Raw genomic sequence first — 13,989 nt, 5'->3', positions numbered from 1 at the left:
CTAGAAACAACCTAACCGTTGTTTACATTAGAGATAGCCATTAAGAAGAGACTGGTTAAATACATTTTGCAATGAACATTCCATGCAATGAAATCTGATACAGACTCATAAAAGAACATGTTGTGTCTATAATAGTGTGGAACAATATTCAAGTTATATTGGTAAGTGTGAACAAAAACAAAAGTTATAGAAGGATATGTGTAGTGCGTTCCTACTGACACTTAGTAAAGAAGGAAGATATAGATGCAGTTGTTGGTATTTATATAAATATGATAAATGTTCTGGAAGGCTGAACTAGCAACTGTAGCAGTTGCCCCTGGGGAGAAGGTTCAGGGGTCTATATGCCCTTTTGTATCTTTTTTTTTTTCAAAAATATGAATTATTTTTAAAATATATGGGAAAGGAGGGGGAGAAATTGAGGAAGGAATCATTTCCTCACCCCTAGAATTTTAACAAAATAATTCTGAAGCAGAAGAAAACTTTAGTTAAATAAAATGCTCACACAGAATAGAGAGTTCTTGTTACGTGACTTTTCTGGCTATCCCACATTAAACAAGACAATTCTTTTAGTAGTTTCAATCTTTGTTAAGGATATTCATAAAATATTTGAATTTGTTCTTCTGTCTAAGGAAGTCCTGTCCAGAGACTATAATGTAATCTTTCTTTGAGCATCTTGCAGTGTTTTGTGCGCATAGCTGTAAACACCACTTTTTCATGACAGGAGATGAATCTAAACTGAGTCTGGGGGCATCTCCTAAGAGTTTTAGTGTTCCGCCGCAAATAGAAATGGAATGTTAAAAAAAAAAAGTCTTCGGGGGCGCCTGGGTTAGCATCTGACTTCGGCTCAGGTCATGATCTCATGGTTCATGAGTTCGAGTCCCACGTCCTGCTCTGTGCTGACAGCTCAGAGCCGGAGACTGCTTTGGATTCTGTGTCTCCCTCTCTGTCTCCTGCTCAAGCTCTGTCTCTGTCTCTCAAAAATAAATAAACATTGGGGGCGCCTGGGTGGCGCAGTCAGTTAAGCGTCCGACTTCAGCCAGGTCACGATCTTGCGGAACGTGAGTTCCAGCCCCGCGTCGGGCTCTGGGCTGATGGCTCAGAGCCTGGAGCCTGTTTCTGATTCTGTGTCTCCCTCTCTCTCTGCCCCTCCCCCGTTCATGCTCTATCTCTCTCTGTCCCAAAAATAAATAAACGTTGAAAAAAAAAATTTAAAAAAAAAAAAAATAATAAATAAATAAATAAATAAACATTGAAAAAAAATAACTATTATGTATGAGAATACTATTTAGGAGAAAATTCAGACCAGAGAAAGAGGTCTAGAAATAACAGAGATGGCAAAATAAGCTGACCAAAAAAAAAAAAAAAAAAATCTTCAGGCTGATGATTTTATAGTTAGTTGGATTTCAGCTCATTGAAATCAAGCTAACTAGAATCACATGGAACCCCAAAATTTAGGAACAGGTGAGTTCAAACCCTATCTTTGGACCTGGCACTAAGTTAGACTCAAAGAACAAAGAAACAGATGTCAACATGGATTTCTACAAATTACAATCTCGATGGGTGATAAGAATTCGTAGGGGCCCCTGGGGGCGCCTGGGTGGCGCAGTCGGTTAAGCGTCCGACTTCAGCCAGGTCACGATCTCACGGTCCGTGAGTTCGAGCCCCGCGTCAGGCTCTGGGCTGATGGCTCAGAGCCTGGAGCCTGTTTCTGATTCTGTGTCTCCCTCTCTCTCTGCCCCTCCCCCGTTCATGCTCTGTCTCTCTCTGTCCCAAAAATAAATTAAAAATGTTGAAGAATTCGTAGGGGCCCCTGGGTGCCTCAGTCGGTTAAGCCTCTGACTCTGGATTTTGGCTCAGGTCATGATCTCACGGTTTATGAGATCAAAGCTGCGTCGGGCCCTGTGCTTACCGAATGGAGCCTGCTTGGGATTCTTTCTCTCCCTCTCTCTGCCCCCTCCCCTGCTCATTCAAAGGAAGAATTTATAAAAACTTACACATTTGAAGTAACTTGAGAAAAGTATCAAAGTAATAAATAACAGGTCATTTTAGGTAAATCAATCCTATAAAAATATTCTATTATGACTTCCCAGTAAGCCATAATATTTTGAAAATAAGTCATCTAAGGGAGTGTAACCTAAGCAAAATATTTTAGAGTAAATTTCTTCTCAGAAAATTTATAGTATTTACATTTACTTAGTATTGATTACTTGCCAGTCATTCTACAGAATTCAATAGTTTAACTGGATTTCTGAGAAGGACCCACTTCACAGTGAGGAGTAAATCATAAACAGGTGTTCTCATAAGATAACTGGGAAGTATAGTAAAAAATGTTACATTATATTTTATATAAAATATACTTTCTATTTCTCTCCTAAGGAGAGAAAAACCTCTAAGGCTATGGGGCACTGTGGAGGAAAGTTGCTCAGACCATCTGAAAGAATAATTGTCTTAAATTTCTTAGTTCTTTGAGTATGTAGTGTAGGGACTTGCAGACAGTAGCAGCCTCTCAAATGTTAACTCAATATACCGCACATGCTTAATAATAAATGCTTCTTGAATGAAGAAAAAAAATATTCCACTTCATAAACAACCTTTTCCCCAGATTCCATTCCTAAGCTACATGAATCACAAAAGGACCATTGGTCAAATTCCCAAAGGAAAGGACATCATGTTTTGCTGACGGGGACAGGATTAATATCCACCTATAATAGTCAATCAATCCATCTTCTGGGTTTTTAGTAATCAAGATCCAGGATAAATTCTAACATATAAATCGCTTAAAAACAAATAAGCTCTAACATCATTTTGTACCACTGTATTCACTGGCACTTATTCTGAAAAAAACAAAATCAGGAATTCCTACCCGAACAAGTTTTTCTGAATCCCCTCTCCATTTGCTGACAATGGTAGACGCAGAAATGTTAAAGAAGGTTGTTTTGCACTCCGTGGCCACAGCTTTGGCCAGTAAAGTCTTCCCTGTACCTAGAGACACATGGGGATGAATTGTGAGCAACACTTGAACTCCATCCCTCTGCTAACAGATAGAAGTCAGTGTCACAAGAAGCCGGTGAAAAAGGAGATGGTTACCTAGCGGTCATTAGCCCCAGTGCTGAATGAGGACAGGACAAGTCGTCATCCACACACACACTTAATATAAAGACCCAAACAGAAAGATTCCTTTACCTGGAGGGCCATAGAGCAGCAGTCCTTTCCAGGGGGAGAGAATTCCTGTAAACAGCTGTGGGTACTATGGAAACAAGGAACAAAGAAGAGGTTTGGAATCCGTATGTCAGCCTACACACCCTCAGCGCAATCGAATGAAGCCAGAGTGAAACACAGCACAACTCAGAGAGTCAGCCTTTTTTCAAGGCTGGCTGCTTCTATTTACATCATATTTATCCCAGGTTGACTTTCACGCTTGATAGGAATGCGTGGCTTAATATTTGTGGCTTTTTACAAGAGCAGTTTTGTTTTGTTTTGTTTTAAGGAAAAGAAAGGCATACGTGGGCACTTTTCTTCTCCATTACAGTAGTTATTGCCTACATACATAACATCATTTCCCCCAGGGGTCTATATACAGGGTATTTGGCAATCTTTTGAATGTTGTGAACAGGGAGTGCCCTTTAAGATAACCACCAGAACCGACAAAGGTGTGTGCGAATTAGGCATGAAGCTATGGTGAAGCCTGATTTAGAAGCTGGGAACCTTGGTGCTGAATGCATTATGAGACACTGACTCCAAACAGGACATACATGAACTTCAGTGATTCTCTCCCGTTAGTTCAAATTCAGACAATCTGGAGCATAGGTAGAGTTGACAGAGAACAAGGAAGAAGGAAAAACAATAGTATGATTATAACTAGCTATTAGTTTCTTGCTGATGCTAATGTCAAAATCTCGATGTCATCACATACAGAGCTTATGATACTATGGAGATAACACATCCAGAGAGTTTCAATGAGAGGTCCTATCCTTTCCAGAAGACTTGTACTGTAGAGCCACTCAGAGGAAAGGGTGAATTAATTCCCACTAGTTCTGAATACCAGCATATTTTTTACTCCCATGTCAGAACACATAAAGAAAGAGAGGGGAAAGACATTCCAAATTCATTGATTTTTGTCTCATTAGAATAGAAGCAGCCAAAAATCAGGGGCTGCATGGGCTCGGTGGTAATAATAAGTAGGTTATTCAATACAATAAATTTGTTATCTTCACTGGGGAAGATCACAGAAAATGGCCGCAAATTATCTGCAGCTCCTCCCACCACATGAATCTGGACTTGGCCTTGTGACTTTGGCCAATGAGACATCAGCAAGTAGAAGAAGAGACGTGGGAGATGCTGTTGGATTGGGACCTGCCCTTTCTTGCTTCTGTCTGGGAACCCTCTGTCACCATGGGAACAAGACTCGGTCTGCCTGCCGGAGGATGAGAGGCACGTGGAGAAGTCTCAGTCGTTCTGTTTATTCCAGCTTCCCCAGCCACCCTGGCTGATGCCCCGGATGTGGGAGTGAGCCCAGCCAGTATCATGTGGCAAAGAGATGAGCTGGCCCTGCTGGGCCCAGCCCAAACGGCACACCCCCACAGGCGCACATAAGTAAGTGATTGTTGTTTTCTAAGGTGCGAAGTTTTGGGGTGGTCTGTTTTACAGCCAGAGCTATGTGGTACACTGACCTTCTCAGTACCACAGTTGTAAACCCACCATGGAAAGTCCTGTTTTTCTATTTTCTTTCCTGTTTAGTGAACCACTCTGCACAAAGACTTGTCAGGAATCAGCAATGAGCACAACACGATGGCTTTCCTGCTGGTGCCCTGGAAGGGGCTGTCTAGTCCTTACAACCGGTCAAAGCAAAACCCCAGGTGATGTGGGTATTGGGGAGGGTAGGCGGTAAGATGTATAGAAGCAAAGTGAGAGGCCTTCTCTTACAGGAGGTATTTCTGCTATAATACGTATATTTTTAGGGAGGCAGGCTAATTTGAACCTATCTATAGCAACTGGCAAATTATATATATTAGAGTCTTAGATCTTAAATGATCACTTGAACAGACACCTGCCTTGAACCAATATGTAACATGATTCCAAATTGCCTACAACGGACTGGGCCTTGGTACTCCAACATTTAACCAAATACTGTGACACAGGCAAAAAGTTAACTTGATGGCAGAAAAACATCCTGTCCTCTTCCTGATGGGTGCATGACATACAGTTTGTCCAATGGATAATGAACAGAAATACCCCCCACGAGGCTTCCCATCCTTACCCTTATAGGGTACACGACAGCTTCTTTGACTAACTGCTTGGCTGCATCGAGTCCAATAATGTCATTCCACTTTATGTTTGGACTATGGAGATAAATGTCCTGCAATGCACATTTGATCATTTTGTTAAAACTAGTGTTTTCCTCCACAGCTGTAATAAACACAGGAGCAGCAGAATACTTGACTTACAATAGGATGGAAAGGTGATAAAAACTTTTCATGTTAGATATACCTATATATGCATATTGTAATCATGGGCTAGCTCACTAAATGGATGTCATGAACATATTCAGTGATTTTTCCCTGAAGAAGATATTGGTGATACAATATGGTACTTTTAAGAGGGAAAAAAAAATCTCCTGACGATGGACTATACCTGTCTTCAGTTAATAGCAAACCGTGCTGATTTACGGCTGTAATCAAAGAGGCTACAGAATATGCCTTCAAATTACATTGGCTTTGACTGCAAAACATAGTTCCTAGCCAGTGCCTGGCTCCCCTTGCTCCTTGCTCTCTCAAACGCTTTCTTAATTTGCGGCCTAAGAGAGATCATGCTCCTCTGAAACCAATTTCTCTTTTTCCCTAGTGATCACCCCTACTTTCCATCAGGAGCAATTGCTCCTACAAAATTCAAGGAAGCCAACAACCGGGCAAAAGTGCGGTCTGCCCTCTCCTTGTGGAGCCCTGTAGCAACCATCTGGGGCAATCAATTAAGGCCGGTTTTACTGATAATTCATTTAAAGTTTCCAAACGTCAATTTCACAAGCCCCCTCGGAACAGTCACTCAGGGCCTTTCTCAGTAGGAGCTCTTTCAGGCAAACTGAGTAACTAGTGTGTTACATCAAAAAAAAGAAAAAGCTCCCTCTTTCAAGTCATTCTGAGTGACCACAGAACAATCTGGAAACTAGTTTTATGTGTATTTAATTTTTAAATAAACAATACACGCACATGGTTCAAAAACACACGTTTTCAATGCTGGTGACATGTTTTGCCCCCACCCCTGTTGCCTGTCTCCCCATATCCCTCTGCCACGGGTGACAACTTTTATTAGAGAAACTATTCATTCAAGTGATTTTAGGCGTGATCCATTCCTGGACGGGATGGCAGCGAAAGCACATCTATCTTCCAAAATCCTGGGAGAACCCTCCCTGTCTTTAGACAGTGTATCTGCCTGCTAGCCCACCAGCCACTCACATTCTTGCACCACAGTTTCTTAGAAGAAGCTTGGCACACGGTGGGGATTGATCTACCCTGGAATTCAAAGCAGCCATAGATAAAAGCAGTATTCCTTGCCCTCTTCTAGAGCTGACATTGAGTTCCACATAGCAGTATTTAATTTCCCAATGGGAAATTCCTCCTCATAGCCGCAAAACTTATCAGTCAGAACTCAACAGGACTGCCTCATGAGGTGGTGAGCTCCCCAACACTGTAAGCATTCAAGCAGGGACTGAATGACTACTTCCCGTGGCACTTTAGGAAAGATGCCAGGTGGAATCATTTCAGGCCACTTCTCCTCTACACGTCCGTTATCATTAGTTATGGTATCCTTTTGCAGAAACAGTAACAAAAAGGATATTTTTCTCTGCTCTCTGGTGCATCCGAATTACCACAGCCTGGCTCAATCCTCATCCTCTCTCACTGGTAATAACTTGAGAGCTGGTCTCCTTATCTCTATTTCTTTGATCTCCATCCACCACACTGTCATCAGGACATCTGAGTAGCCCATTCTCCCGATGGACACCTTTCAAAGATTCCGCATGTCCTCGAGACAACTTCCAATGCTGGGCTGGTGCTCACTATGCCCCTAGCTCAGGAACTCTGGCCTGTCTCTGCAACCCCGTTCCCCACCACTCCTTGGGGCTCATTCAGCTCAAAGCAGTACGATTTCACGGTGTGTTTGGCCCAGAACCCTCCACCCTCCCTCTTCTACTTTTTCACGTGCCTATTTCTTATGTATCTTCTTCCCTAGTGTTTCCCCACCCTTTGGCACAAAACACCCCTCCTTTGGGTTCTCCAAGTGCACCTTACCCATGGGATGAGAGACTCTTTCAGGCAAGGACGGTGTCTGATTTGCTCATCTTTGTGTTTCCAGCTCCCACCACATGCTTGACACCTAATAGGTGCGGTAACAGCTGCGGAACTGAACAGCCAGAGCTGGGGAACCCTTAATTACTGCAGAATAGCTGTGCATTTTTTGGAACATATTAAACATCTCTCTGAGTCTGCCTAGGTTGCAGTCTTTCATTAAATATGAGATCGCTGGATATCAGATAAATAGCCTATAACTCAGGAATCTATTCTGTTCCCAAGGAACTTGCCCAAAGTCACACAGCTAGAAAAAGAAGGATGTAGAAATCAAATCCAGGTCAATTGATTCCAGAGCCGGTATCGTTAACCATGAGACTCCACTGCCTTTAAATTCTGAAGGGTAAGCTTGAAATTCAGTAGTCTGGATGATAAGCTCTTTCCTGCTAATCTTGTTTTTCATGGAAATTTCCAATTATGAAATCATCAGACTCCCAATATCTCTGTTTCTAGACTTTGACTGTTTAAACAAGACACAGACATGCTCTTTCCTTCTCTAAGAGGCTTTCTCTCCTTAACTGTTGGCTCTGCTCTAAAACCTTTCACCTGTCCCTTGCCTTCCAAGTCTGTTTCCCTTTTGGTTTTCTTGGCCTCTGTAGTGAGATGGTGGGCTCTTTGTATTGTAATTTTATGATTCTATAATTTATTTATCATGCATTATTGTGCCTCTAAACAATATGAGTGCCTTTGCAAGTGGGGGCACTTTATAAATAAATGATCATATTTATTGTTATTAATAAAAGAAGCAGCCCACAATGCTCCAGGAGCCCCGATCCGCCTCCGTAAATTTGTGAATTGAATATCAGATCTTACCCGGCTCACCACGGCTGCCAATTCTCGCATCTCACTATTCATGCCAATAAATGCACTCAGAGGTTTCAACAATCGTTCCTGATGATGGGAACAGAAAGTTTTACGTTACAATATTGTTCATAACTTAGAAAGCAAAACAGGATGCGGATCTCAGTGACATAAATGGTGGCAGATAGCTGTGACCTTTGAGTTGATCTCAAAATTTCTCTGGACTCAAAATTATATTTCTCAAGTTCGTCCTGATGTTGGTAGTTTGCAAGACGAATGTCACATCTTAGCCACTTACTGAGGGGTCTGGGTTACAGTCAAGGCTGTTCAAGCCAACTTCGCTGGTTGCTCCTTTGATGGCATCTGTGAGCAGCCCTCGGAAGTCAATGATTTGGCCCTGAAAGGGAGTAATGGTTATTTACACCATTAAAACATAAGAGAAGACAATCCTCAATAGCTCAGCTTCTGTAAATCAAGACACATTTATGTACTTTGGTATGTAGGACACACAAAGTGAAGCTTTGAAAAGAACCTGCACTGGGCCTCCTGGGTGGCTCAGTCACTTGAGTCCTGCTCAGGTCATGATCCTGGGGTCGTGGGACTGAGCCCTATGTCACGCTCTGCACTAACCATGGAACCTGCTTAAGATTCTCTCTCTTTCTCTCTCTCTGCCCCTCTCTCTCTCTGCTTCCGCCCCCTCCCCTGCTCACATGTGCTCACTCTCTCTCTAAAATAAAAAAAATATTTTTTTAATAAAATAAAAAGAACCCGCACTAATAATGAACAAGATGATTTCCTCAAGTTGGGCACTCTAGAAGAAAAAATAAGTTGAAATAAATTCCTTAGAATGAAGTTGGTTTGAATAAAAATTCACAAGCATTTTTCAGTTCCTGACGCCATGCCATATGCTTCCTTACAGGTCTGGCTCCCCTATATTGTCTCATCCTTTGAGACATTTCACACACAGGAAGAACTCATCATCAGGAGAGTGATGATAGTTCCCATTAACCACCATGTACATTTTCCACTCAGTAGAGTCCCAGCTAACAAGTGACTTAAGGCCAGGTTTAAACCCAGATATCTGCCTCCCGTACTCCTCCCAATGCCACCTCATCTCCCCCGCAGGCAGAAAGAGAAAGGAAGGATGCATGCAAGAAAAAAGTAATTAGCAGTAGCCAGCACTTACCGAGTGCATATTATATGCTGGACACTATGCTAACATTCTCCACTCGTTATGATATCTTTCTAATTAAAAACATTTTTTTAAATGTTTATTCATTTTTGAGAGAGACAGAGACAGAGTGTGAGCAGGGGAGAGGCAGAGAAAGAGGGAGACACAGAATCCGAATCAGGCTTCAGGCTCCAGGCTCCAAGCTGTCAGCACAGACCCCGACGTGGGGCTGGAACTCATAAGCCACAAGATCATGACCTCAGCTGAAGTTGGCACTTAACCTACTGAGCCACCCAGGTGCCCCTTTTTAAAATTTTTTTAATGTTTATTTATTATTGAGAGAGAGAGAGAGAGAGAACCCATATACTTGAGGACCTTAAAAGGAGCCAGTTCAAGCCAATGAGAGCTCCCTTAATTTCCAGGGAGATGCTTCCAGCCTCCCCTCCAAACACACACACAGTCAGAGTTTAGTTCGCCCCAGAAGAGCCAGCCAGGGGTAAGTCTGAAGTCCTGTAGTTTGAGAACTTGCTTGAAGAAAGATGACTCTTAAAAAGACACCCAACCCCAGAAGTTACAATCAAGAGAAACCTGCTGGGTGTTGATACTGCTTCACCTTTCCAAAGGACAGGTTTTAACCTACCTTTTGCCTACAGCCACCCAACCTGGGTCTTCTCTGTTTGAGAAACGGTTATTTCTGAATCAAGAAATGAGGTTCATTATGAAAGGGGTAGAAATATTTAGTATGGATAAGACCCACCCTATTTCAACTGAGGTTTCATGGTTCACATGGAATGACATGTAAGCCTAGAGCCACATCTCCATGGAGAAAAAGTGCCACCGCTCATCAGTTACCACCAATGGGGGAAGAAAGAATGGGTATGCCATCATAACTCCTTCAATAATACAGAACACCCATGCTGATCATTTCAGTCGTGGGATTTTTAAGCTGAAAGTGACGTTGGAAGCCATCTCTTCCAAACTCCTGAGTTTACAAATAGGGAAACTGAGCTTCTTCGAGGTGGGGCACATCCTTCAAGACCAGACCAGAACACCAGGGCTGTAATCCTCATCCAGTGCTCCTCTCAGTTCACCGCACAGCCAGCCTTTGACCGTCACCTATTAGCTTTCCTCTTTGACAAAAACAGCCTTTTTTACTTTCATTTTTACAAAGAAAAGGGATGCCCCCTTTTGGTTCTAGATTCACGAATGCCACTTACTTTTTGTGGGCGGACGTTTTCTTCTCCGCTGCCTTTGGGGATTCCTGATATACTCAAGCCAAAGTCAGCGCCCTCCATGGGAGTATTATTGATAGGCTCCTGGGGAAAGAGGAAGACAGCAAGAAGCCAGCTGGGGGAGCAAGTTCCACATGCTGGTGGAAAATGCCTATTCCGGCATCCAGAATCACACACCGGATATCAGTTCAGTAAACGGGAACCTCATGTGTCATTCGGCCACTTCTGTGCAGACCCAACAAGATGAATTCACTGTCTGCCTGTGCCATACGGGAAGAGCTGCCACCAGAAGCTACAGGCTTTGAGCAGCTTTTCCGGTGGAGGAAACCGTTGTGCCTCAACCCATCCCCGTTCACACTGGCTTGCCTGTTCTCCTATAACGAGGTATCTGAGGCCAGGGGTGGCTGAGTTTGGAGGTGGAGCTGAGTCAACAGTCAACTGCTTCCTGCGGATTCCCCTGCACCACCTTCGGCTCCCTTCCACCTGAGCCAGACTGCAATGGCCAGAAGTGTACAACCTCCTCGAGAGTGAGAGGTTCCTTCTGACAATTGAGTTTCACGAGGACTCCTTTCTCCCCCGCCAGGGATCTCTGACACTCTTTCTTCCCATTCTTTTTCACTATTTCCATTAGTTCTCTTTCCTCTGAAACCTGGTATGTTTGTTCTGACCCAGGAGGTTGGAGGTATGAATCCCCTGAGTTAGAAGCCATTGATTTCCCCTGCCTGCTGGGCTCTGTCCTCTTGCTGACCACCCTGTCCCCAAGATTGTTTTGCGGGGAGGTCTGGAGTGAAGACCAACCATTTGTGTTTTGGAGAAACCCAGCCATTCCTGAGGCCATCCTTGACTTAGTCTTAAGAGTCCAGGAATGTGCTTTGGGACAGGAAAGATGTGCCACCTATAGTTACCTCAAATGGGATGATTGAGCTCTGTAGCAACCAGCCCCCTGCTCTGACTGGACCCAGGGCTTACCCCTCGAGGACTGTTTCCCAGTACTCCAACCAGGGGGAAGGCTGGCGGAAGGAAGGAGACTTCCCACTCGAATTAAGAAACATTAGGAAGGCTAGAGATTTGCCTGTGGTTTTAATTCAGTATACTGGAAGAAAATCTACAATGTAACAAAATCACACAAAAATGAATAAATGTGACTCTTTTCTCAGGGCTATTTCTCAGCCACCTGCAGTCTTACCAATACCAGCAAAGCCATCCAGACCTGTTTAGGGTGCTCCTTATGGACGGATTTGGCATCCCCTGGCTTCCCCACCATGGTTCTGGACCGTGGCCTCTGCTGACTGATCTTGGGAAGATTTTGACAACTGTCGCTCATCACCCTAGGGGAGGGAACAAAGACCCTGGAGGAAATTATTCAAACCATTTAATTTGAGGTAACTAAACAACCTGTGTAGCCGACTTAAAAAGAGTTCTAGAAAGATGTGCAGATGTGGCACCATTGGGCCCTTCCATTTGCACTGTCCTGACACCCTGGCCATCCTGGCTCTGACTTGCTCCACTCTACCCCTTGGATTCCTCCAAGAGCAAGCTAGAGGGTCCACCTCCTCCTGGAGGCCCCCAACCCCCTCTTCATTTTCCCTTCAAGCCACCTGGCTCCAGCTCTTCTGCAGATAGCTCTGTATTCCTAAGAACACGTGACTTTTGCAAGCATTTTCCAACGTTTCTTCCCACCTTCCTTAAAGAACAGTATGCAGGGGTCACGTTGTGGGGAGGAAGGAGGAAGCCTAGGGATTTGCCTGTAGTTTTGATCCAGTGTGCTGGATGTACTTAAAATAGTTCTCATCAGGCTGCGTACAGCCAACATGGAAAGGTGCTCACTTCGGCAGCCCGTATACTAAAACATCGAAGAGGCTAGTGCAAGGGAAGCAAGGGGCACTAGCAAGAAGGGGCTAGTGCAAGGGAAGGATCTCTGTTGTCACAGATCTTCATATTTGCCAAACAGATTTTCACCAAATATTGTTCACTTAAGGCAAAACATATTGATGGGTCTGGACGCCAGACAGTGGCTACTTCTCTTGGAGATGGGATGCATTGATCGGGAAGAGAGCCTGCTGGGGGGCTGGGGTGGTGGCGCTTGCGAGAGTATATGGACATTTGACTGTATATGTGTTATATGCATCAATATAAAGGTAAAATAAAGTTGTTCGCTAGGTCCTTGGAACGAGAAATTCAGTTTTGGAAAATTAGCAGATAGGAGATGACATCAGAGAGAGGCAGGACTGCTCGGGGGGCCGACCGTGAAGTCCCACATCTGAACTTGTTTGGGTTTTCTCCATTCCTTTGTCCTTACGTGTAAGATGTGTTTGCAGGAGTTTTGCTGGAAGTATTTCTCCCCTGTCCTAAGGGGTCTCAGAGAGCACCTATTTCTCCATTTCTTTTTGGGAAAGGAGGAGTTGTATCTAGTATGAACACCTAGCCAGCAAAAGACCACCCATGCCAATAATAATGCCAGCATCCACACACGATGACCCCGGTGTTGGCCCACTGGGGTGGGTATCATAAGAGGTGGACAGCTGACGGTTTCTCGGAACATTGTTTTTCATCTGTAAACTAGGAACACAAACGTCTGTCCCTCAGGCCTTTGGCTGGCACAAAAATGAAGTGTCTATGAAATGAATACCAAACATGTTACAAGTGCAAACCCTTATGAATAGCACTGATTTAAATGCAATGAGGTCATATATATACATATGTAGTGAAGCTTGCCTAACGTCATTGCAGGGCAGACAGGGAACAGGGAGTCTGTTTTCCTGCTTTGATTTCCCTTTGGAGGCAAGTGGTTCACAGATCTGCTTTAACACGATCAGAGACAAGTTCCTAATGTGCAAAGCAATGTGATTCATTCCCAGTCAGCTCTAATGATTGTAAAGTTCATCCTAATATGGGACCAAATCCACCCCGCTATAATTTTAGGTGCCCCTCCTGAGTATGCCCTGTGGAATTCTACAAAGAAGGCTCAGTCCCTCTTTAGAGGGTGAAGACCGGTGCCGTGTTGTTCCAGGGGCACTGCCTCCCCATGGGTTCCAGTCTTCAAGCTAACCCTCTCCAGTTGCCCCAATCATTCCTAAGGTTACCTGGCTCTCAGATTCATCCTCATCCTGGTCACCTTTCCTTTGGCCACAGTCTTCTGACCACAACAGAGTCACCTCCTATTTTGGGGACACTGTATTTCTATCAGTGAGGCCCGAGACCACATTAGCAGTCACATCACACTGTTGTGATCACCCTCACACCTTATCTGTTGTGAACTCAGATTTCTAGGTCCCTGATTTTGTAATGAGGGAGCTATTTGTCATTAGTCTTTGGTTGGAGCTTACACCTTATTTCATTAAATTTCATCGTGTTATTTTGGGCCCATCTTCCAAATTGTCCAGATTTTTTGGCATCCTAATTCTGTTATCCATCACATTAAATAAACTTTCCTCCACTGAGTTAT

At 43.8% G+C, this 13,989-nt stretch overlaps 1 protein-coding gene across 4 annotated transcripts in view; it reads right to left on the bottom strand.

Annotated features, from left to right (window-relative positions):
- Window positions 1–13,989, bottom strand: part of KATNAL2 (katanin catalytic subunit A1 like 2) — a 74,674-nt gene that overhangs the window by 27,436 nt on the left and 33,249 nt on the right. For 3 of the 4 annotated variants that reach the window (XM_047828219.1, XM_047828220.1, XM_047828222.1), the window contains 7 exons: window positions 11,755–11,893; window positions 10,530–10,628; window positions 8,440–8,538; window positions 8,154–8,231; window positions 5,258–5,356; window positions 3,184–3,247; window positions 2,864–2,982 (listed from right to left, as the gene is read on the bottom strand). In XM_047828219.1, the coding sequence (XP_047684175.1) occupies window positions 2,864–2,982; window positions 3,184–3,247; window positions 5,258–5,356; window positions 8,154–8,231; window positions 8,440–8,538; window positions 10,530–10,628; window positions 11,755–11,893 (697 nt within the window). The remainder of the gene's footprint in view (window positions 1–2,863; window positions 2,983–3,183; window positions 3,248–5,257; window positions 5,357–8,153; window positions 8,232–8,439; window positions 8,539–10,529; window positions 10,629–11,754; window positions 11,894–13,989) is intronic. The other variant, XM_047828221.1, reaches the window with a different exon arrangement.

The sequence above is a fragment of the Prionailurus viverrinus genome, chromosome D3, assembly GCF_022837055.1.
Source record: "Prionailurus viverrinus isolate Anna chromosome D3, UM_Priviv_1.0, whole genome shotgun sequence".
NCBI classification, from domain to species: Eukaryota; Metazoa; Chordata; class Mammalia; order Carnivora; family Felidae; genus Prionailurus; species Prionailurus viverrinus.
This window is presented reverse-complemented; position numbering and strand designations above follow the sequence as displayed.